This window comes from Epinephelus fuscoguttatus, linkage group LG9, assembly GCF_011397635.1.
Source record: "Epinephelus fuscoguttatus linkage group LG9, E.fuscoguttatus.final_Chr_v1".
NCBI classification, from domain to species: domain Eukaryota; kingdom Metazoa; phylum Chordata; class Actinopteri; order Perciformes; family Serranidae; genus Epinephelus; species Epinephelus fuscoguttatus.
This window is the reverse complement of record NC_064760.1, coordinates 42,799,879-42,825,927: the sequence shown is the minus strand read 5'-3', so window position 1 is coordinate 42,825,927 and position 26,049 is coordinate 42,799,879. Positions and strand designations below refer to the sequence as shown.

At 40.1% G+C, this 26,049-nt stretch overlaps 1 protein-coding gene across 2 annotated transcripts; it reads left to right on the top strand.

Annotated features, from left to right (window-relative positions):
* The first annotated feature begins 604 nt into the window (after positions 1-604).
* Positions 605-21,931, top strand: immt (inner membrane protein, mitochondrial (mitofilin)). Of its 2 annotated transcripts, none has more exons than XM_049586264.1 (14): positions 605-846; positions 3,432-3,496; positions 3,642-3,825; positions 4,679-4,823; positions 9,316-9,408; positions 9,813-9,977; positions 10,780-10,913; positions 14,981-15,084; positions 17,382-17,517; positions 18,532-18,661; positions 18,978-19,201; positions 19,419-19,550; positions 19,851-19,980; positions 20,371-21,931. In XM_049586264.1, exons 1-14 carry the CDS (start codon positions 805-807, stop codon positions 20,976-20,978), a joined length of 2,292 nt encoding a protein of 763 aa, XP_049442221.1. In that variant the 5' UTR covers positions 605-804; the 3' UTR covers positions 20,979-21,931. The 2 variants fall into 2 exon arrangements, with proteins under 2 accessions (XP_049442221.1, XP_049442220.1); XM_049586263.1 differs by having other exon boundaries at positions 606-846; positions 3,429-3,496.
* Positions 21,932-26,049: the final 4,118 nt, after the last annotated feature.

The window sequence follows — 26,049 nt, the reverse complement described above, 5'->3', positions numbered from 1 at the left end:
ACAGTCAACTCAGGAACACAACACATTAAAAAAATTAAGCATTAAAAAATTTAAATAAGGAAAGATAAAATTATTGAGGAATATTATAAATTATGCTATACAACAACTATGAAAAATATATAATTTGTTTGATTTCTGTTTGTATTTGTAATTTAAATTGAGCACACATGATTAGGGACATGGCAGTTTCACCTACTTGTGCTAAAATTAGTAATTATTTCAAATTTCATTAATTCAGCGTACATATCAGTTTGTTATATGGTAGTAGTGGGTTAATGATTTAAGACAAGCTTTTAGAAAGAAGGTTTAGCTCACTTTTAGACAAAATATACCATACTATGTCATGGGGACTCAAACTGCACCGAATGCAAGAGTGACCCATATATTTGCACCTGATAGAATGATTTACTCCACATCTAATTACATTTATACAGGTAGTTTATCTATTATTCCCACATCTGACCTGGGTAGCTACTAAAAATGTTTTTGTTAGGTTAGGTCATTACAAATGAGAAGCCAAGTTCATCGGGCTTGTCTGATTGGACGGGTAGACCACCCTGGGAAGGTAGCGCAAACTGTCACTACACCGGACAGGGGTTTGCTTACTCCACAGTGGCGCTTGAGAGAGGCCTGCATTCATTTCTACTTCTGACTGGGGGGCAGTGTTGCGCACACAAGCGATTAAACTACCCAAACAAAAGAGAAGAAGGTCTGGGGTAAGAAAACGAAAAGAAGGACAAGAGGAGAAAGTACAACCGTACAGGTTAAATTGATTAGCATTTGGGAAAGAAGTGATAGTGGACCATGCTGAGGGCTTGTCTGAGAGGAGCTAATGCCACAGCCCGGGTAAGACTCGTGCATTCGCAGCAAACCACTCCTTTATTACCGTGAGCTAACGTTACCATGCTGGCATTAGCCTGCTGTCATTCAGTGACCCACAGACTGGCCCAAGGTGCCACAGTGGATTTTATTGTATACGAGGTTGGTTTATCAACACTTGCATAGCTAACGTTAGGTTTTTACAATGAACATGGGACTAGTTGACATCAGAAAGAGCCCATTAGAGCAATACGTAATGTCAATGCTAGGTGGTTAGCTTCCAGTGACATATGGCTAATGGCATATAAACCATAAGTAAGCTAACGCGCTGAGCTAACGTTAGCTAAGTTTTACTGAAAAGGCCATTGACGAACTCGCAAGAAATCGCTGCTGTGAACCTGTCACATTTCATTGTTATTTCGTGTCAATAAAAGGAAAAACGTGTATCGTCTCTTATAACAGCTAACGTCAACAATTTTTAATATGGCTAAATCTAGGATATTTTTTGATCATGGCAACCTTTACACAATCATTTAAAAAATGTCCGGTCCATGCAGGGTAAAGATAAGGCTAACGTTAAAGCCGGGAAGATGATTTGACTTCATTTCTGGATTAACTTCATGTTATTGTAAAGCCCCTGCACAACTGTGCTTTAACTTATCGGCTTCACGTTTGAAAAAGATCTAGAGTCACATTTCTTCAAAGTCACCACTGCAGTTTGCAGGAGGGACACAGTGATATCACACGGCTCCAGCACGGAGAAGTAAATACGAACGTCTCGTTCCGCCTTGTTGCACAAAATGATCACTTAGCTTCGCGTAATGTCCGGTCTCTATAGTTTGATAAACATATGTAATATATAACGTTATATAATATACTTGTATGTAAAGAGTGACAATACGTGTAATGGCCTGCCTATGAGGGGTGGGGGAAAATCGATACAGTATAGTATCACAATATTTTGTGTGGCGATACAGGAATGCCAAATAACGTTATCAACATTTTACTATATAATATGTGATTAATGTTGAAAATACAAATTAAACCTTTGGTAGCCCACTAGAATAATAAGGTCAATTGCTTTTTCAGTCCACTAGATACATGTTGTTGCAATACAAATGACTGATGTGAGATGAACAGACTAAAGGTTTGAAGTTGACAAAGTTTTTCCATAATTTGCAGTAACAAAAATGATATATAATGCAATATATGTTATAGAAATACTCTGCATTGCAAAACAATTAAAATCACAATAATATTTTGGGATGCACAATAATATTGGGACATCATTGCTATCCGCCGGTATTGGCCTATAATGAAATATTGGAATTGGCCAACATGCTAATAATATTGGTACATCATTGATATCGGCCAATATCAGCTTAAAATGAACTATTAGAAATTGCCAACAATTCTCTTTGTTTGCACATTCAACGTATATTACATACATTGAAAGGTATTGTATTTCATGTCTCCATCTGCTGGTGGGCCATCACGGTAAGAGTATGCATGCATAATATGATGATGTTGATTCCACTACAGAAGAGACGTGATGATCACTAAAACTAGGGTGGAAAAAAGTGGATATATTGATAGTGGTATTGATCAGTCAAATGAGTTGTTACATATCGGCATATCGAATATAAGCAAAAAAAATCTTTCCTACCTCTACTGTCTGTAGTATGGTGTTAAATGTTAAGTTAAATGTTAAGCTCACAGCACAATACATTATTACATTGTGTTTTTTGTTTTCAGTTAAACTTGTGGTTACTTGACATATATCTTTAACGACAAAGAGTTATGAAATTAATAAATGGTCATTATTTCAAGGGTTTGACTGATGCATTTGTGAGAGTGTGGTTTGTACACCATTCACTTCATCTTTGCCAAAACGTGGGCCACGTCCAATAGAACAGAATAAAATAGGACGTTTTTGTCAAACAAAGTGACATGGTCTTAAGTCCACCAAAACAAAAAAACACAAACAGCTCATGATTGTGTCACATGTGGGATTGCTTTAGTATGAGATTTTAACTATAAAAAAAAAAGTCCCAGAAGATGTCACAGTACACAGAATTACACGGTTGTTATTATTTCGTCCTTTATTCTTTTGATTCATTCTTCTTCTTCTTCCTATTATTATTATTATTATTATTATTATTATTATTGTTATTGTTGTTATTATTATTATTATTATTAATAATAATATTGTTAGTTGCACCCTTAAATGAATACAAAGTGTTTTTTTGGGTTCAACAAATGCTTTGATATAGTTTAAATAAAGCTTTCAGATGGTTGCATCTGATTGATTGAGGTTACTTTTTTTTTTTTCCCCAAATACCATGAACAAGCAAATGTATATGGTATGATAACCATGTAGATAATTCTATTGATATATTTTCTTTTCAGGTGTAAAATCATAGTCAGTTAATCATAGTTCAGTTTTTACGTGAATCTATTAAGAAAAGCAGAAATAATTTGTAGCCCATTAGCCCCAAAAATTATAGTTAAAAATAAGTCAAGCTACACTACTCCATGAACTGTTTGTCTAATTTTAATTTTTGTCTCTCCTTCTTTCTCTCTGTTCACCTCTCTCGTCTTCTCTCTAGAAGAACTGTGGGAGAACCCCTCTAACCAATTTGCAACACTGCCGGCACTACACGTCAGGAGAGCCCAGGTAATACACTAACGCACACACACTGTACAGAGATTTATTGTGCCAAATTTCAGGTGAGTCAAAAGGCGAGCTGGCATATGATATCATGACACCACATATTGACATCAGACTCATGTTCATCCTTTGCTGTCCTCTTCCACCACAGTGGTGCCGCTAAAGTGGTTGCTACTGGCTTGTTGACGGTAGGTGGTGGCATTGGAGGTACAATACTCTACGCTAAATGGGACCACAAGTTCAGAGCTACCGTGGAGAGCAATGTTCCATACTCAGACTGGCTGCTGGGTCTGGCTTTGGGACCTGCTCCTCAAGATGGCGGCCTCAAGAAACAGGTCAGGATGGATTAACAGCATGTTTGGGCAGTGTGCTATGGCTCGGTGGTGTTTTGTTTTCATTACATGAAACTGCTTTGAAAATACAACAGAGTTTGAAAGACAATTAAATCCACTCCTGAAGAGAGCTGGGAGATGAAATTACTTTAAATTACAGATGTCCTGAGCATTTCCAAAGTACCATTATCAGGGCCAGTCCAAGCTCTTTTTAATGATCATTATCGGCTGAAATGAAGCCAGTCAAAGTCCATTCATTCTCTCCACCAAAGATTATTAGAAAAATCACTTTGTAATAAGACTGGACTGTAGATGGACCTCTCCTTTCTAGCTGACAGCCTCACTGATTTCAGAAGTTACATTCTTTCAGTTAAACTTTCCTATGTCATCTAATGCATGTCTGTCCGTCCTGGAAGAGGGATCCCTCCTCAGTTGCTCTTCCTGAGGTTTCTACCATTTTTTTCCACTGTTAAAGGGAGTTTTTCCTTATCTGCTGCGAGGGTCATAAGGACAGAGGGATGTTGTATGCTGTAAAGCCCTGTGAGGCAAATTGTGATTTGTGATATTGGGCTTTATAAATAAAATTGATTGATTGATTGATTAATATCAGATCAATAATTTAGGGTTTATCAACTTAAAAGTTTTGAATCAGGACCTTCAGTATATGGACAAAGTTGATCTAGCACTTGAAAAATAAGATTTCAGCTGTTATTTCAGTATGTCAGATACATATTCAATCGGCATCCATTGTTGATGGATATGACTTTGTACAGAACTGACTGATATGTGGATTCATTCAAAAACATTGTGAGACTCTCAGACCTCACTTTAAACAGCTACTGTTTCTGGTGTTTAGGTGGATAGAGCCCAGCCTCCCTCTATGATGGAGAAACCACTGAAGGCGTCCAAAGCTAAGTCAGAGAAAATGGTGAAAGAGCCAGCAGAGAGTCCAGCCAAAGAGACGAGTCCTGTCCCAACACAGCCTGCACAGACCATAGAGGGTAAGTCTCTGACTTGCTACGGACTCATACATTATGTACCTGCAGTTTTTTGAGTTACTGGCAACTGCTGTTATAGTAGTTAAAGTAAGTGTGGGAAAGTGGAGCTCTGGACGGCAGTATTGTGTCAGCATAGTACCACCAGCCTGATTTCCAGTATGGTGATATTGCCTCAGATATTACCATACATAGCATTTACTAGGGATGGGTATTGCACCCTGGTATTAAATGGGCTCTGGGGCCGATTAATTAAAGACCGTAGTATTGATAAGCTCTGATGTTAACAGTTGTGCCATCTGTATTGGAGAAATTCAGAAGATATATTTCTTGTTTATTTAGGTTATTTAACCTAACTTACTTGTACGGGTTTTATCTCACCAACTCTATTTCTAATTTGCAATAAGATTAAGACATTCGTCACTGATGCATTTTTGCTGTTCAATCCAGAGGAGAGCTCTCTGTGTCGGAGCCTCACAGTCTGCTGCATGTGTGAGGGGCAGGGCCAGTTCTGTGTCACACACACGCACAGAGGCCCTGCTCTTAGTGACAGTGGCGGAGAGAGCAAAATGCTCCCAAGTATAGTCATACTTGACAAGAGTTGATGCGGACACTGCTTGTTGCCACAACAAAAGTGCATCACATACAGGCGGAGAAATGCACCGTCTTTAACCACACTTAGTTCATAGTTGATCTCCTGTTACTCCATCCACCTCAGGTATGTAATGGTCTATTATAGTAATTCATTCAGGTTTCTGAGGTTTCTACCATTGTTTCCCTGTTAAAGGGTTTCTGGGGAGTTTTTTCTTATCCGCTGTGAGGGTCCAAGGAAAATGATGCTGTAGCAGAATGTTAATTTACATAAAAATAAAGAAAATAAAGCAATGTTAATTCTGTTCTTATTTTGTTTTGGGGGGTTTTCTCTTGAAAATCCCAATAGAACCAATAAGAGCACTGTTAAAGTACCAGATCTAAAAGCAGTAGCAGTAAGAGTAGTAGTATTGTTAAAATCTTAATAATGCCCATAGCTAGCGTTAACAGTATATTTACTACTTTAACTATTTATCATAATTATAAAACGTGTGAATCTGTTTGATGAGAGAGAACAAAAGTTTAACAGGTAAAAGAATCATTGAAGTTCCTGTCTCTGGTACAACCAGAGCCAGTGCAGGGCTGTTGCTCATACTGGGGAAGAGTGTCAGAATAAAATGTTGGACTACTGTACCATTTGCTTTGAGGATTAAGTACAGTAATTTATTTAGGCCCTTCTTCTAGACTGTCATAGCAACAATCTTGAAGTGTGTAATGCAGACATTTCCAGAAGAAGTCATTATTTTTACAAAGATACAGAATAATAACTGGGTGTACTTTCCAGTATCAGGATCAAACTGAGTTCTTGTCAGGGCTGAAAAGGCTCTGAAACAGCACCAGAGGTTCCAAAATGGTCTTATGTCAAGGTGTCCAATTTTATCTGAAGTTGCGTTCTGACCGACAGTTCGAGCGTGTAGAAATTGCTGGCTCCATTTTAAAGAGACCACACCATGTCAGTGCAGATGGCTCCAAGCAGTCAACCAGAAGAAAAGTCCCACCTGACTCTACTTCTGCAGAAATCAGTGGTGTGTGTCTGCATACCAGCTTGTCCTACAGTATATCTATAAATACAAAATCCACAATCCCGTATGAAAACAATGCTAATATAGCTGCGAGTGGTGTCATTATGTTTAGGGACGATATCAGAGAAATACCAGCAGTGATTGGAAATGTAGTCCACTATTTTTATGGAGGTTGATCACACCAAGTTACAACATATGTCCTTATACAAATACATATTTAACATTTACACAATTTTACCAAGTGTTTCATTTGCCCTCTGTAATTTTTCTGCATCCACAGAGATCTCTGAGGGTAAGCTGTAGCTGTATACTTTAGCTTTCCTGTAGAACACTGTGCTCCTCTGCTTTTCTCTACACTTAAGAGCTGAAACAGTTAAGGGCAACACACACAGGTGGCGGTGTGGAACAACATGGCAGCAACTGAAATTCCATTTTTTACTTAGGTATCCATCAACCTGTATTTAAACAATGTGTTTATTGATTATTTTATGTTGTTTTTATGAATCCATTATTATTATTATTATTGTGACAAACACTTTCCTAATCTTCATTAACATTTAAAAAATCTATGACTATTAAAAACTTTGGCCTAAAGTATTTAACTATACAAATTTAATTGAAACATTGCAGGCTTTCAGTCTTTCAACTCCAAACACTCATCAGCATTAAAGGTCCCGTGTGTAGGATTTAGGGGGATACAGTGGCGGAAATGGAATATAATACTCATAAGTATATAGAGTGCCTTAACACCTGTAGTTGGGTTCATTTGGTCTGCACCAGAGGGAGAAAAAAACATTTTTGCATTTTAGTTTTGGTTCAGTTCTTGTTCTGAACCAAAAGGAGTAAACATGAAGTCTTAATGACTGACAGGTTTTCATCCTGCATCATCAGGACCCACATGGGGAAATCAAACACTGGTGATGCACAGACGTTTCTGCAGCAGCACTTTAATGCTTCCAAAGTGTTGATATTTCTGTTCTTTGGTTTCACAAAGAGCTCATATAGAAATAACTGATTGTATGCATTATTAGGAGGCTATTATTAGACTGCAAATCAGTGGCATGTTATGAATAATGACTAACTTAGAGACAGGATGAAAAGAAGGCGTCTTGTATAGTAATGATTCAGGGCTTAATAATGTGGGATCACTGTCACATACTTTTTAATAGACTAAGTGAAAAGACACAGTAAACAGAGTCCGATAAAATTACAACAGTTTTAACAGCATTTTAATCAGGAAAAATACCTACCCCACATTAGCATAAATAGGTTATGGGATATACATGGCCTTTATCAGGATCAGTTATGAGAACACAGACAGATTTCAGGATCAGCAGGAGGATTTGTCAGTGGTCTAGCTGTTGAAATCATGCTAAAACCACAATCTGCTACCATAAAGTCCTGTGGTTGGTTTGTTTTCTTTCACACCACAAACAAACCACACCAGAGTCTGTTTAGAATCAGACTGAAGTCCACCTTTTCTATCAGCCTCAGTCTGGTTGTTTGGTCCGCACCAGGGTTAGACTGACAGCTTTCAGACCAGTACAAACGAACCATATTCACAGCGCAAACAGACCTGAGTTCATTTTAACCAAACCAAACAGGTTAGGTGTGAAAGCACCCTAAGAATCGTTGTGTTTTCGTGACCTTAGAATGAGCTGTTTGTATGTATATACGGAGCAGGTCCTGTTCCATGGAGTCTGCCATGTTGTATCTACAGTAGCCCAGAATTAACAAACCAAACACTGGCTCTAGACAGAAGCATTTGCGCATTCATGTCAGTCACTGTAGTACTCCTACATACTCGTCACATGGGGAAAGTTTCAGTTGGTTCAGTTTGCAACCTGACAGATGGATGCCACTAAATCCTAAAAATACACAAAACCTCCAAAACTTGTTAAAGAACAGGATCTTAAAAATTTCACCAAATGGTTGACAAATCAGGGATCGCTTAAACATTTTACAGTAGAATAACCAGCCAACTAGGGCTGCAGTGATATACCAGTTTCCAGGTATACTGTGATATAAAAGTTGAGGGTTATTATGCTGTGTTCATTTGCTTATCTGCAATATTGAAAAAAAATGTAACTGGACACTGAATCTCCCCCTTCTTTAATTATTTTTAAAGGGGAGACTTTTTACACTTACTTTTGTTTAAAAAAAAAAAATGGTTTCAGGTTTTAATTATAGAAATACAAATCTGTTCAACCAGCAATACCCCTTTCTTTACAGTCCTTAAAGACTGATAATAATATGAATTCTGTAAGTGAAACTGTGATATTTTCTGAGACAGTTATCGTACCGTGAAAATCTCAAACTGTTCCATCCCCACATCCAACATACAGTATTAACAGTGGGACAGTAGCATCTGTTTTCTATGTAAGGCCATGAGAGCGGGTTGCAGTGTATCATTCGTCACCAGTATCACTGATGTGTGTTGCCCTTTAGTCCTTTAATTGATAAGTCTGTTGATTTAATAATCAGTTAATTGTTTGAATCGTTTTTAAAACGAAATGCCAGAACCTGCTGCCTTTAGAGTTTGCTTCTCCAAATAGTCATTAGCTGCACTGCTGTTAGATTTATGTAGTGGTAGAATGTAGTTTGGAGGTACCTAGTTGCTCACCTGGTAGAGTTGGTGCTGCATGTACTGAGGCTATGTCCTTGCCGCAGAATCTGCAGGTTCAATTCCCACGTGTGACCCTTTGCTGCATGTTAGCACCGCTTTGTTCCCCTTTTCACTATGAACTGTCCTGTCAAATAAAGACAGTATAGTTTGTGCATGCAGCATTTTGTTTCTTTAAATTTGTTCAAGGGCTCATTAAAGGTCTACACATGTGAGTGACACACAATTTGCTTGTACGTTTCTGTGTCTGTGTCCCATCCAGAGGCTTCAGCAGAGGCTACTCACATCATCTCAGCCATGAGTGAGGTGTCAACAGTCCCTGCTCCATGTGACACGGAGGTAGCAGCCGTCAAAGGTAAAGCTGTGATATCTTAAAGTAAAGGCAGAAATTCAACCTTTGGACATTGAAATCACTGCATGCATGGATAAATGTAGAATGGATTGACCCTGACTTGATGACAGTTTCTTGCGACTCAGAGCCTTTGGGCTTTCCCAATGGCTTTCAAATGAGTGAATGTAGTGCCACAGGAAGGTCTAAAATTCCCACATCTTTAAAAGACTAAAGCAGGTTATTTCATGCTGCACACAAACCAAACACATAGCCTTCTTTTAGTACACTGTGAAGTGAAACACTGAAGGAAGACTACCAGTTACAAAGGAAACAGTTATGCAGTATTTATCTCCTTTTAATTACTGGATTGCCGAAAGGATTTGAGTGAAATTAAGGTTACATTGTGTCCATGTGTGCATATTCTCCAGAGGAGTGCAAAGAGTGCCATCACCATGAGGATACTCCAGTGACAGCAGCTATTCACCCTGACACAGAATCACCCGCGGCAACAGAACCACTCAAAGAGCGATCAGTAGAGGAAGTGGCAGCTAGACTGGCTCAACAAGACCAGGAGGAGCTGGACACCCTAGCATGTAGGCTGGCAACAACACACACACACACACACACACACACACACACACACATACACACACTGAACAAAAAACCCACTAACACCTACTACCATCTGGCTTTTGTATACCGTCCATCTCCGTCCAAGCAGTGCTCAAACATCACTCCACCAAGTTTGAGAGAGAGAGACTGAATAAGATGTATTAAAAAAGAAGTAACTACTGTAACATTTTCACTGGCTCACATGCTACTTTCTGCCATTCCCAAACTTATTTTCAGGCGTGTGTGAGATGGAACAAGATGTACCAGAAGGGAAAAAAAGAAATGCACAATCTTTTATAGAGGGTTGTGTCTGCAGGCAATGGGAAAGCAGTCTATAACCTATTTTTTATGGGGTTTTCCCCACAATTCCTGGTGGAAAAAGGTTATAAATTGGCATATGTGAAATACTGTTTTCTCTTTCACTATTGTACAGTTTATGCCATCATACAGTAAACTGGCCACACTTTTAAATGAAATGGTGGTGCTTGTATCTTGTTACACCCCAGTGTAGGGGTTTTAGAACATAACGCAAGTACTACAATTCTTTTATTGGCAAATCATTGAAAACTAACACCTTGTGATTCAGGGAAAAAAAACAGAAAATGGTATTTTTAAGCTGATTGTAGAACTTTAAGCAATGTTTAGCTAGCTCTCTTAGCTTCCAGAAGAAGGAGGCATGCACATTCACTGTATCAACTGTGAATTGTCATTCAGCTGCTCTACTCTCCATCCTGCTCAACATTCTCTGTCAGCCTCTGATGTTTTTGTGTGACTGTTTTGCAGCTGTATCAGCCAGTCTTGAAGACTCACTGGCCAGCTCAGCTAAAGCGACTCTACAGGCCATTGGAGCTCAGGAGGCAGCCCTGCAGGCTATCACACGACACACGCTCAAACTGAAGGAGGCTATGGAAGCAGAGGTACAGAACACAGCAACACTGACCACAAGGAAGTGGTGTGTTTACGTTAAGTCTGTTACAGGTGTGAAAATGGGATTAGATGCATATCTGTTGAGGTGTTTTAGTGTTGTAGGCAGTGGCTGGGCATTGTACTGAGCTGGGTACAGTTATTCTGATTACATATTAAACAGATGATTCTGTTACATCGTTATCACAATTGACTGTCTACCATGATGGCAGAGATGAGGATTAAACAGCTCATCATTACATTACGGTTTCAGTGTGAATTTGTTGGAACCGTTTAATGGCTGGGTGTTGCATGTTAGCTGCTGCTGCGTTAGCCAGAGATGGGACCAAGTCACACATGTGCAAGTCTCAAGTAAGTCTCAAGTCTTAACCTTCAAGTCTCAAGTAAGTCCCAAGTCATTTTTTCTTGGGTAAGTCAAGTCAAGTCAGGTCACAGGTTATGTCAAGTCAAGTCAAGTCCTGTAATAGGTCAGGTCAAGTCCAAGTCAAGTCACCTTATTATTGTGATTTTACCTGCAGAATCTGATCTTAATAAATAGGGATGCACCGAATATTCGGTAACCAAATATATTCGGCTGAATATTGTAAAAAACACACATTTGGTATTCGGTGGAATAAGTTAAAAGCAAGGCCGAATAATAGCGGCGTGTTTTGATAACACAATCAAACAGCATGCCGTGACAGGCGGAGTAAAATGTTGGTAGTATGGCGATCCACCCATCACCGCACTCACATTTGCGACTAAAAATAGTTTTGAGCGAGCAAAATAGGCTTAAATCATTCAGCACGCTGTGCGAGCAGCCTACAGATTTCAACCACCAGCAGAAACGAAAGGCGAATCCCACCGATTGTGGGTTGAACGGGGGTCACAGACACAGACAGTAATGTATTCCTGTTAGATACGGCGGCCATCGGCTTACCAGCGTCGGAGAAGTCAGCTCCAATAATATCCTCTTCTTGACGTCATGACTGCCCAGAAGTACCTGAACAGCCGAGCCAGCCGAACACAGGTATGTGACGTGTCGGAGGAGAAACGAGCCGTTCACGGCCCACAAACCTCACCGCGCTTTAGGGACTGTTCTTTACTTGTCAGGGGAGGAGGGTGGCTGGTTGATTTTTATTTTATTTATTTATTTTATTTTGATCCCCCCTATGTTAATCACTTATTGATGCTGTTTTTGAAGTATGAATAAGTCAATAAGTAATTTATTCCACTGAAATATCATTGATGTATTATAGAAAAGTGATTTATCTTTTTATAAATGACAAAAGGCACATCTGCCTCATTTTCGCTGTGGTATCGTGATACCACTCAGAACCGTGATACTTTCACTGGTATCGTACAGTGGGTCCCAATTTTGGTACCGTGACAACACTAATCTGGAGGGGGTTCATCTGCAAAAACTAATGAACAACTAGACAATGACATTCGGTATTCGGCCAAGCATTTAATATTATTCGGCTTCGGCCACAAATTTTCATTTCGGTGCATCCCTATTAATAAAGTGAAAAGACAAGATATAAGTAACTGTCAGTAAACATTGACTTCATCGCTGCAATGTTTACTTTGCAGGGATGACCCCCATTTGCAGGGATGACCCACACACACACACACACACACACACACACACACACACTAACCAAGGCACAAGTCATCAAAACAGCAACTCGAGTCGACTCGAGTCCAAGTCACAATGACTCGAGTCCCCATCTCTGGCTCATGCTAACCAGACCTCCTTCACAGAGGATGCATTGGTCAAGTTCAGGAGTCTGTTTCCACCACTTGACAATATTCCTGGTCCAAGTCCACAGCCTCAGGCCTCAGCCAGGCGCTCCCAGTTCACCCTCACTACATATTTGGGTTTACCAGTTCTGTTTGTCATCCTTCCTCACTATCTGATTTACCTCACCAGCAGGTGGTGATCAGTTGAAAGCACGACCACAAAGTCGATTCGTTACTCAAAGAGGCCAAAAAGGTCAAAGACAGTCTCGCATTACAGCAATGTTTTATTACATGTCATATATTAAACAAGTCTTGTTGAATATGTGACATCACCAAAGCAGTCCTAATATGACTAATGAACAGTTTCCATATAAGGTTTACTGAGAAGGGAAATGGACTTCTACTCACCATGACCATGAACAGTTTCACACACATTGCTGTACAGGGAAGTTCAGCTGAAAATATTGTAACACATCGAAAATATCTTCATTTTTAAAATCTCAAAAATTAAATTAATTATTTTTTTTCCTTCAATGTAATGTTTTTCAGGATGACTCTGACTGTGACTTTGGAAAATTTAAGTTATTTTACTGTACAGCTTTTGAGAAAATTAGAAGGAATGCCAACTCAAATTACATTACAACACTGACAATGTCATAGTTGAACTGTAATAAAGAAAAGGTCACAGTGGTCAGCGTGGAATTTCTTTAGGTTGGATCTTTCAGTCTGTTGTACAAAAAATATTTAACCAGTGATGTGAGACTGTAGATTATATTTGGTAAATGGACCTGCACTTGTATAGCACCTTTCTAAATTTTTGACCACTCAAAGCACTTTTACACTACGAGTCACAATCACCCATTCACACACTGGTGGCCGAGGCTAACATACAAGGTGCAACCTGCTACTCAGGTTTTAGGCACACACACCGATGAAACAACCATCGAGAACAATTTTGGGTTTATTATCTTGCCTAAGGGTACTTCAGAATGCAGACTGGAAGAGCCAGGGATCAAACCGCTGAATTTCTGATTAGTAGATGACCCATTCTCCCTCCTGGGCCACAGCTGCCCATTTATTTCATTATTCACATACCAGTAGAAGACTGTCATATTCCTCTGAATAAATTCAGTTTACTTTTATTTGTGTAAGTCAGATAGTAATCCAGACCACATAAATTCCTGTTATGTTTCATATTCTAATTCAGTGAACTGAGGACAGGCATAAACAGTTGACACACAGTGAACTGGATTAAAACAGCCCCTCCATTTTTGTGGCAAATGACAAAAATTGTGGCTAATGCTGCTTGCCGTGCTGCTGTAGCTCAGTCGTAACTGTAACTCATGCTGAGACTCTACTGACTGTGTGACTGGTAGATGGCGGTGGGTGGCACAAACATAAACATGATTTGCAGACTGCAAAAAATTTTTTTACATGCAAATATTGTTGTCGGTGAGATCAGTATGTTATATGAACATTATTCCTTAGTCTCTGTGACATATTAGGAGGATTTTACGACTATTTGCTTTAGATTTCTTACATAAAGCTCCTTTAATTACTACATCCAAAAAAAAAAGTCATGGAATTACTTGCTATAATAATCATACTGAATATTACAAAAATAGCTGCAAATGTTTTTTATAGTTCTCTTCTTTAGTTTTATTTAATCATCATCAAACATCGACTCCAATAATGTTGTAAAAAATCCTGAGTGAATATTGTAGCTCTCAAACCAGACAATGTGACTGTAAAACAACATGTAAGCTACATCTTCTGTAAACATAACATTTTAATACATTCAACTCATATTGTATGCATTTAAACAGTGCAAATTCTTATGTCAATACAGGGCGTTTCTCCATACTGCAATACCATTAGCGCATTTGATGACACGTCTAATGACGTTTCAAATGACGTTGCATGTGTGACGATTTCCGGTCAGCCAGAAAATGCTAGAAAATGCGGAAAAACGCTGAAAAATTGCGGGACTTTTGAAAAATTGCAAGCCCCCGCACATATTGCGGACTTTAATTGAATTTGCGTTAATTATTGCAATCGCAAGAGCACGATTTTCTGGAGGGACTGTTAAAAGCATAAAGCTAGTGCCCCCTTTTGCCTTATTAAATCAAGGATTGATATTGAATGGAGTCATGACACCAAGAATCAGAACCAAATCTAATTTTGAGATTCCCCAAAAAATTCATGCTTAGGTACAACCTTAGAGGTTAGAGGTAAGTAAGTCTCCTAGACATAACAACAAAACATTTTAGCTGTGCTTCCTGTGCTGTGACACTTTATTTGTTTTGCAGAAGAGTGATTATAGTTCTTATTAATCCAGGTCCCACCTGAGGAGAAGTCAGCCCAGTGGAAGGAACTAGAAGCTGCTCTAGCTGATAGAACCAGCGCTGTGAATGATGCTGGAACTGCTCTGTCCAATGCCAAGTGAGACATATTTAAAACACACACACACACACACACACACACACACACACACACACACACACACACGCCACGCACACGCATGATGTATAAAGGGTTTCTTTTTGTTGTCATTCACCTGCTGAGCTGAATCAGACCTAGCCTCACACATCTTGTTATCAGTGTAGTTGGTAGATTTAAACAGTCGTCTTCCTCTTTAGATATGTGGTCTTGGCTCTGATATAGCATGGCTGCTCATTTTGGCCAAAGCTCAGTAAGGCCACTGTTATATGTCATAAAAGTAATGGTGATATGTTCTTCTGCTGATAGTGGAGGTAGGGCTGCACAATTAGTCAAATATTAATCATGATCACGATTTTGGCTTCCCACAATTCAATGGCTGTGATTGTCTGTGATACTGACGTTTAAAATGTGTGCTCTGCTCATGGACTACACTTCATATCAAATCAAGCGCCTCCTAAACTAACAATCAGCCTCCATTTTTAAAGAGCTGTCATGGTGCTCTGTGCACCCCCTGCAGTAGCACTCTGGAAGAAACTGTCCTGAATGTTGCGACTGCAGATGAGCTCAATGAAAATCATCAGTCATCGTCTGTTGTTTGGACACAGGACAGCAAATCATGTGCAAAGAGCGCATGAGATGTGTCTGTGCAATGTAACCTGCTAAACCAGCTGAAAAAACACCACAATCTGCAACATGAAGAATGCATGAAGGCTGAGAAGAGTAACATTTTTAACGTTACCATACCGTTACCGTTAATCCTCGTCTTTGTCAATTTTTATTTATAAATCCAGTGTCAACTCAGATATTCACTAATTGTGCAGCCATAAGTGGAGGTGCTCTTTATTTCAGACGAGGCACAATGCTTTGCTGTAAAATCCTTGTGAGACCCTGAACTTTACGCCTTGACATTCAGTTGCATGCAGCATCAACTGTCCATTCCAGTATGTTATTTCCACGGCCTGGGAAAGTCCAGTCACTTAGTGAACATGAGCTACTCTCTCTCAAAGCCAAAAACCAGAAAAGGAACTCTCAAACTTGTGATGTCACAGAGTGTCAAGTCTGGAGCTGCTCTATAGACAGTGAATGGGAGACTGATTTTGTGGACCCACAGAATGTTTGTTTTTATACTCAAGTGAGTTTACTTGTATTGTAGTGTTCTCCGTTCTGAAACAGGAAATGTCCAGATATACTCTGTGTCATCTACATCTTTCACCATTTACTAGGTGTGTTTCCATCAGCCTCTTTTTATGTGCATCTGCAATTTGCACATAAAGAATCTGAGTGGATTTTTATTCTTTGGGGAGCTGGAAAAGTTGGTGTATCCATGAAAGGCAAATGTGATTAAGTGCAGTGGAAACAGATACAGAAAAATAAATGTTGATATCATAATGTACCGTCATTGCTTAGGCAACTGCAAGGTTCATCTTCATCTTCTTCCGATGGCTTTTAACTAGGGATGGGAATTGATAGGATTTTATCTATCAGTGCCATTATCGATTCTGCTTATCGATCCGATTCTTTATCGATTCCCTTATCGATTCCTCCTGTGAATTAATGATATCACTTCCCGTTGTTTGTAACCCAATACATCTGCTTTCAGAACGTTTTATTATGAACCTTACGTTAGGTCTTCTTTGTTGTTGAACGTGCTGCTGACTGACGAGCATAGATTCGGCGTAATGAAAAGAATCAATAAGGGAATCGTTAAGCATAAATGCTAATGATGTCAATGAATTGGACCAGTTGGAACCGGTTCTTAACAGGAACCGGTTCTCGATTCCCATCCCTACTTTTAACACACTTACACACACAGGGCTGTTGCCAGAACTCTCCCAAGAACACACAGCTATAATATTACTTGTTGTTGTTGTTGTTGTTGTTAACAGCAGTGGATGGGAAAATGTGTAAATTTGCATTTTCTGTTAACAATTTTGTGAAATTTCTGTTAAACACATTTGGTCATTTCAACAGAAACCCAACTGTTATCTATGGAGCAGCTTTAGACTTAATACATGATGACATCAATTTGAGTTTTAGCACTTTGGACTGTCTTAAACCACAGGAACAACATGTATGATTTTTTTTAAACAGCATAGTTCTCATTTAAGTCTTATAATCTCACCATGTATGAAACTCTTCCTCTGTGACCAGAGTGAAATATGTTGTTGGAGTATACTGTAAACTAAGCCTGTGTTCCTATCACCAACATTACCCTAATTCACTTTCAGATCTTGCCCCAGTTTTCTGCCCAAACTGTCATCTTCCTCACCCACTCTCCCTCCTCTCCCTTCCTGTAGTGAAGCCTTGGACAGTCTCAAGGCAAAGATTGACAAGTCTAAAGGTCTGAAGGTCGTTGCTGTTCGCCCACTGGTTTTAGCAGCAGAGGAGAATCTCCATAACATGGTGGTGGACTTGGACAAAGTGGTCACTAAGGTAAGGACATTATTTTGTACATTATGTACAACCAAATAAAAAAGCCTTTTAAAGGATATTCTTAGTTTTGGCAAATATGCTTATTCACTTTATGGCAAAGAAAAAGATGTTCAGACTTACACCAGCTTTATGTCTGTACGGCCAACATGATTAGGATTCATCCTGAAGGGGAAAATAAATGTGTGAACCAAATTTCACTAAAAACAATAAATGTCAATCTGACATCATTAGAGGAAAAGTCAGGGGGAAAGTCATTAGGATTCATCTTAATGGGAGCATAAAGGTTTGTACAAAATTTCGTGGCAACTCATCCAGGAGCCTCAACCAAGGTGGTAAACAGACCTATTCCTCAAGCCACGCTGCTCGCAAGGCTAAAAATAAATGATAACACAAACAGATTAGAAAGATGGTTCTTTTATCTGAGTTTGATTTGGCAAACACAGTAAAAATTTTAATGTAACAGACATGCCTTTTTTCTGTCGGCATGTGGTGAGAATGATGTGACCCCCGGCTGCATGGTGGCTTAAAGTAGTGAATTAAATTCTTTTCTGGGGGGTGGAAAAACAGAAATTCCTGTTCTGTTTGCTGTCCACTTGCTGATGTACCATGTTGATACTATGTTTTCAATTTGTGTGAACATAAGCTGGGTTAATAATTGCTGGTAGATTTCAGCTGGAGCCTTTCTTTGCTCTATTCATGCAGTAATTATAAAATCCTGCTCCTTCAGGCTATTATAAAGATAAGTAACTAAAACATCCTGAACTCGGTTTGAGCATGCATGAAGTGATGTCATTCGAATAACCCCCTCACCACCTGCAACTCCCCCTGAATAGGACGTACTTCTGAAAATGACCAAAAAAAAAGTCTTTAAGATAAAAAATTTTTAATGTTCATAGTCAACTCATTTCAGACGCTTGTATGCTTGATGCTTGTGGCCATAGGTGAGGGTTAGAATGTAGATCTATTGGTCAACCAAAATCTTCAATGTGTGTGTCTGTCTGTGTCTGTGTACAGGTGCAGTCTGCAGAGTCAGAGGCTAAGATTGTCTCCCAGTACAGTGAACTGGTTAATGAAGCCAAACAACAGTTCCAGAGGGAAGTTAGTAGCCTAACTCCAGAGATCCAGGCCAACTGGAAGGGGCTCAGTAAGAACACACACAGCACCAGTTCGCACCCAGCTGGGGTTATGTGTCATCAGTCTCCATCTCTTGTTGCCCTCATCCCCCTTCACATTTAAAATATTTACATATAATTTCAAAGTCCCTTCATCCCACCCACTCCACCCCTGGCGGGCCATTAATGTCTCACTGTTGAAATGATGCATTCTCAGCATTAGTACAGAGTGTATCCTGATGGGATTGGGACACACTTGTTCTGCCACTGATCAAGATAAACACCTGAAATAGAGTTATGTAGATAAAAGAAATACATTTGAAAAATAACTTTGTTTTTGCATGTCAGCTGGTAAACTGTCAGCAGATGACCTTAACGCCCTGATCGCCCACGCCCACCGTCGCATTGACCAGCTGAACCGAGAGCTGGCTGAGCAGAGAGTCAGAGAGCAAATTCACATTGATGCGTCGCTGGAGCAGCAGAAGCTGGAGGATCAGAAAGCCCTGGAGAAAGCTGTCAGCACAGCTGTGCAGCATATCAAGGAGGAGGCCCGGCTGGAGAAGGAGAAGAAGGTACATTCAGGGTTTACTGAGCTTGATCTCCCTGAATCATCACAGTGCTATGCCACATCAGACAGCCATTCATTGGCTACTGAGGCTAGGAGATTACTGGGCTGGAACCAATCACCCATTTATCCGTTGTTCTAAGTAATGTAACTAGACAGTAACTGTGTGTGTGTGTGTGTGTGTGTGTGTGTGTGTGTGTGTGTGTGTGTGTGTGTGTGTGTAGCTATCTGAATTAAGGGAAGTGATGGAGGCAGAGATGAGGACGCAGCTGAGGCGTCAGGCGGCTGCACACACAGACCATGTCCAAGATGTCCTCAAAGTCCAGGAGCAGGAGCTGAGAGCTGATGCTGAGCAGGTCTCTGCACTGACACACATTCTCCACACACACATTTCATTCAAATATTAGAACACACACTAGTGAATTATGTGTATGGCTGTCTATTAAATGTCTGTACTCCTCCTTAAAGCAAGAATATACTCACACACTGTAAGTGAGGATTGTGGAGGCTGCGTGTGTTTAGCCAGGGTAGCCTGAGTAGACTCAGCCTGCTTGGTGCCTGTAGCATCCACTCTACTCACTCCTCATGGTTAATGTCTCTAACAGCCTGTCTGACTGCAATCTTTCCTTCACCACTCTGCTGTGGGTTGTGTTCAGGTCCTAAACAGTAAGATGCTGGAACAGGAGACCCGCTTCCGTCAGCTGAGCCAGGAACAGCTGGATAACTTCACTCTAGATATGAACAGCGCCTACGCAAGGGTGAAGGGGATGGAGGAGGCCATAGACAGTAAAATACACACTACACGACACACACTACAACCATGACATTGAAACTGTGAAAACTTCTTACATTCTAGTGCAGTCAGTCTGTCAACAGATGCCAACATGTTCTGTCCCTTAAATCTTTTAAATAATTTGCAGATTAATTTGTAACTGGCATCATATTTTACAAGCTCATCATGTTCTGTGTGTAAAATCTTAACCTGTAATCTATGAAAGAGTTCTCCATAATTCCCTCAGTAAAAACCCTTGACTCTTATATAACAATAAAATGAAAGGTTTATAAGTGTGTGTGTTATCTGGACATACCACTTAACACACTATTCACTGGTGGAATGATCAGTTTGGATTCATTTAAATCCTGTCATGTAAACACCTTCCTGTCTTTCCAATGCAGGCCATGTGATAGCAGAGGAGGAGGCTCGTAAAGCTCACCAGCTCTGGCTCTCTGTGGAGGCCCTCAACTACACCTTCAAGACTGCTGGCGCCGATTGCCCCACCGTGCCTCTAGAGGGTGCCGCTAAGGCTGTGCGAGACAGCTGCCACGACAATGACTTTGCCTTGGCTCTGGCGTCGGCCCTTCCAGAAGAATCCCTGCAGCGTGGAGTGTACAGTGAGGCCTCTCTCCGTGCCCGCTTCAACTCAATACGATCGCTGGTTCGCAGGGTTGCCCTCATCGACGAAACTCACAACTCCTTGTACCAGTATTTCCTGTCCTACATCCAAGCTGCACTGCTCTTTGAAAGCAAACAGGAAGCTCCACCCGCCCAGCTGGGCAGTGAGGATTTAGACCCGTTCAAGCTTCTGTCATATGCTAGCTACTGCTTAGAGCATGGGGACCTGGAGTTAGCAGCTAAACTAGTGAACCAGTTAAGAGGAGAGGCCAGGAGAGTGGTGGAGGACTGGCTGACAGAAGCCAGACTCACACTTGAAACAAGGCAGGTGGTCAGTTTGCTGTCTGCTTACGCAAATGCAGTGGGGTTAGGAACCACCCAGGCTCCGTAGGATGCCACTCTTATTTAACCTGGCACCCCTTAAAGGAACAGTTCACTGAAAATCTCTCTTTGAGTATCACATGGCTCACTGTTGCTGGAGAGGTAGCTAGGTGGAGGTGGTAGATTCATCTTTCACAGCAGCTGTGGTCAGCTTAGAGTCACTCCACCAAGGGGGCAGTGTTTGATAGCCCGACCGATACTGGATTTTTGGGGTTGATACTAAGAGATACTAAGAGTAAAAAAATCAAATACTGATAAATCGGCCTATATATATATATATATATATATATATATATATATATATATATATATATATATATATATATAATTATGTTACGCAATTTTCCTTTAATTATGGTTAACAAACACGTGTGACAAAGATATGTAATGGGGTCCGCCTATTTATATACAGTTTAAGATACAGATACAGTTTAACAATAAACTTTACTGTTAATAATGACATTAGTGTGCTGAAACTGTAAACTTTTATTGGGAATTTGATCATTAGAAATTACCCCAAACGTCTTTTTCTGCATTATCAAACTTTTCATATCGGACAACACACAAGCTGATACTGTTATATTTGTGATGGACTTTATCAGCCAACAGATGTATCAGTCGGGCTCTAGTGTTTGATACTCAGAAGAGATTTTTAGTGGCATATTCCTTTAAGTTGACTGAAGTTAACCAAGTCATTGATGTTAAGATGCAACACAAGTTTATTTGTTTTAAAGCACTAAGTCACTCTGGAGGATTATTTGTAAAATATAATTGATGCACCCTCTTAATGTAGTCTTGCCAATCCAGGTCCACAGGTTTGGTTCAGGTATTTATTTCTGGCTAACCCCCCTCCTCCTCCCCAAAGTGTTATGGAACATGAGTCCTAACACTCATTAAAGAATATGTCATGCTGCATTTTATTTTTGTCAATACTGCACATGTTCCAATAAATCATAAACAGTAGTGCTGTCTGTTTGGTGTTTTATTTCCTCTGTCACAACTGTTTGGTAGAAGGTCTGAGTTTCAAGTGGAAAGTATTTATAGGTAATCTGTTTCACTTAAAGTTGTAGTTGGTATCTGATAGAAAAATAACTTATTGTCATATTTGCTGAAACTTTACTCTATCCACACAGTATAACATAAGGCAGATAATATGTGAAAAAAATCCTCCTATTATTGCTTCTATTGGCTTTACCACACATGAAGAAAAACAACCCATCAGAGCCGAGGAGTCTCTTACACAGCTGTCAGTCACGTCAATTGACTGCTCCTGAACTGGGTCAAACTTAAAACTAGACAGCGCTAATTAAATTACTTTTACTGCCTATTTGTCACCCCAAATATTTCAGAAACATTTTTAGTGTACTGTTTAGCTGTAAAATGAGAGTTTGTGACCTGGCTGCCATGTTTAACAGTTGAGCTGAAAACAAAGCACGGCCTATGGATGTGTGTTTTCTAGGACAGCACAAGGAATCTGAAAAAAAAAAAACCCAACAACTAACAGTTTTCTTGGGAGAGCAAAAAAATTAGCCCATCTTACTCTCTTACTCTGCCTCTGATTGGCTTACCCTGACATTTTTACCCTCACCCAAAACAACTCCACCCCTTTTGCCTAAACCTAAAGGCAACAAGTACTAACCAGTCACTGGGAGAAAAGTGCAGATCGCTCCTTAACTGTCTGAAGATTCTCAAATGTACACATGGCCCACCAGGTGGGGCAAACGTATTTCAGATACCTATAATTTTGACGTCTTATAATTCCAAGCTAACATATCCATAATGTAATTCTCAACAGCAGAAATTCTTTTTTTTAGGGCTTTTTTTTTTTTTGCCTTTAATAGACAGGACAGTGAAGCGTGAAGGGGGAGAGAGATATGCAGCAAAGGGTCACAGGCTGGACTCGAACCCAAACCGCTGCGGCAACAGCCTTGTTCATGGGGCGCCTGCTCTACCACTGAGCCACCAACACCCCACCAGCAGAAATTCTGATAAAAATATCTAAACTTCATCTTCTACCCATCAAAATGATGACTTTTGATAATTTATTTCTAACTAGTGGTAATGTTCTTTGTAGATATTTGTAACTTACTTACAGCTGGTTGACCTGAACCATTGACTTGTATTCATACTCAACAATAGATATCTATAATATAATTTTGACATGTTATAGTTCCAAGCCAACACATCCATAAGTAATATTTGACCAGTTGCATTTCTAATTATTGATATCTACAACTCAGTTCTCACTAGTGACAATGTTAATTACAGACATACACAAGTTTGTTCTTAAAAGTGAAAATGTTAATTGTTGATATAAACAATTACATTCTTCCAAGTGGAAATGTTCATTGTACATATCCACAATTGCTCTTTACATTATAGATATTATAAACGAAATTCTAGATATCTAAAATTTCATTCTGGCTTGACAAAATGACATCAAGATGTTGGTTTGGAATTCTAACATATCAAAATTAAATTATCTGTAGTTAACTGTGAATAGAAATCAATGGTAAAAGTCAACTAGTTGTACACTGAACAAAAATATAAATGCAACACTTTTGTTTTTGCTCCCATTTTTCGTGAGCTGAACTCAAAGATCTAAAACATTTTCTATATACACAAAAGACCATTTCCTCACAAATATTGTTCACAAATCTGTCTAAATCTGTGTTAGTCAGCACTTCTCCTTTGCCGAGATAATCCATCCCACCTCACAGGTGTGGCATATCAAGATGCTGATTAGACAGCATGATTATTGCACAGGTGTGCCTTAGGCTGGCCACAATAAAAGGTCACTCTGAAATGTGCAGTTCTGCTTTATTGGGGGGCGGGGGGGGGGGGGGGGGGGGTCAGAAAACCAGTCAGTATCTGGTGTGACCACCATTTGCCTCACGCAGTGCAACACATCTCCTTCGCATAGAGTTGATCAGTTTGTTTATTGTGGCCTGTGGAATGTTGGTCCACTCCTCTTCAATGGCTGTGCGAAGTTGCTGGATATTGGCAGGAACTGGAACACGCTGTCATATACGCCAATCCAGAGCATCCCAAACATGCTCAATGGGTGACATGTCCGGTGACTATGCTGGCCATGCAAGAACTGGGATGTTTTCAGCTTCCAGGAACTGTGTACAGATCCTTGCAAAATGGGGCCGTGCATTATCATGCTGCAACATGAGGTGATGGTCGTGGATGAATGGCACAACAACGGGCCTCAGGATCTCGTCACGGTATCTCTGTGCATTCAAAATGCCATCAATAAAATGCACCTGTGTTCATTGTCCATAATATACACCTGCCCGTACCATAACCCCACCACCACCATGGGCCACTCGATCCACAACGTTGACATCAGAAAACCGCTTACCCACACGACGCCACACAAGCTGTCTGCCATCTGCCCTGAACAGTGAAAACCGGGATTCATCCGTGAAGAGAACACCTCTCCAACGTGCCAGACGCCATCCAATGTGAGCATTTGCCCACCCAAGTCGGTTACGACGACGAGTGTGCAGATGAGCTTCCCTGAGACGGTTTCTGACAGTTTGTGCAGAAATTCTTTGGTTATGCAAACCGATTGTTGCAGCAGCTGTCCGGGTGGCTGGTCTCAGACGATCTTGGAGGTGAACATGCTGGATGTGGAGGTCCTGGGCTGGTGTGGTTACACGTGGTCTGCGGTTGTGAGGCCGATTGGATGTACTGCCAAATTCTCTGAAACGCCTTTAGAGACGGCTTATGGTAGAGAAATTAACATTCAATTCATGGGCAACAGCTCTGGTGGACATTCCTGCAGTCAGCATGCCAATTGCACGCTCCCTCAAAACTTGCGACATCTGTGGCATTGTGCTGTGTGATAAAACTGAACATTTCAGAGTGGCCTTTTATTGTGGCCAGCCTAAGGCACACCTGTGCAATAATCATGCTGTCTAATCAGCATCTTGATATGCCACACCTGTGAGGTGGGATGGATTATCTTGGCAAAGGAGAAGTGCTCACTAACACAGATTTAGACAGATCTGTGAACAATATTTGTGGGAAATGGTCTTTTGTGTATAGAAGATGTTTCAGATCTTTGAGTTCAGCTCATGAAAAATGGGAGCAAAAACAAAAGTGTTGCATTTATATTTTTGTTCAGTGCAATTAAGTTGCAGGTATCTACAATGATATTTTCCACTAGCAAGAAATTAACTATCAAGAATTAACATTTTGACTAGTAAGAGATGATTTGTAGATATATTCACTAAGAATTTCTGTTAATTAGAATTACTTTCTAAATATGCCATAGGCAGCGTGGTGGTGTAGTGGTTAGCACCGTCGCCTCACAGCAAGAGGGTTCCCTTCTGTGTGGAGTTTGCATGTTCTCCCTGTGTCAGCGTGGGTTTTCTCCGGGTACTCCAGCTTCCTCCCACAATCCAAAGACATGCAGGTTACGTTAAATTGCCCGTAGGTGTGAATGTCTGTCTCTATGTGTCAGCCCTGTGATAGTCTTGCGACCTATCCAGGGTGTACCCTGCCTGTCGCCCAGTGTCAGCTGGGATAGGCTCCAGCTCCCCCACGACCCTCCAGAGGATAAGTGGTTAAAGAAAATGAATGAATGAATACATCCATTTGTAATTATAACGTGTCAAAATTATAAATATCCTTAGCTGAGTTTGAATAGAAGTCAATGGTAAATGTCACCTAGTTGTAATTTAGTTAGACATCTACAATTGACACTTCCGCTTGTAAGAAATCAATTGTTCATATCAAGACTAGTAAGAGATGAACTGTAGATGCCATTAATTAGATTTCTACTGGTCAGGATTACATTATGGATATGATGGCTTGGAATTAAAACACGTTAAAAAGCAACTGTTTATCTCTGCTGTACACTCAGCACCATGATATTTGATTAAATCTAGCCTGCTCTCAGTGTGCAATCAATTAAAACAACTCCCTTCCAAAAATGAGTTTGATTCAGAGTTCTTGGTGGTTAAAAAAACAACAGCAAGTTGATGGTGTGCTGAATTTAGGTGACTTACAAATGTACAACACAAGTAGTATTCATGGGATATCTCATAGCTTTCTCCCAAAAGGACCAG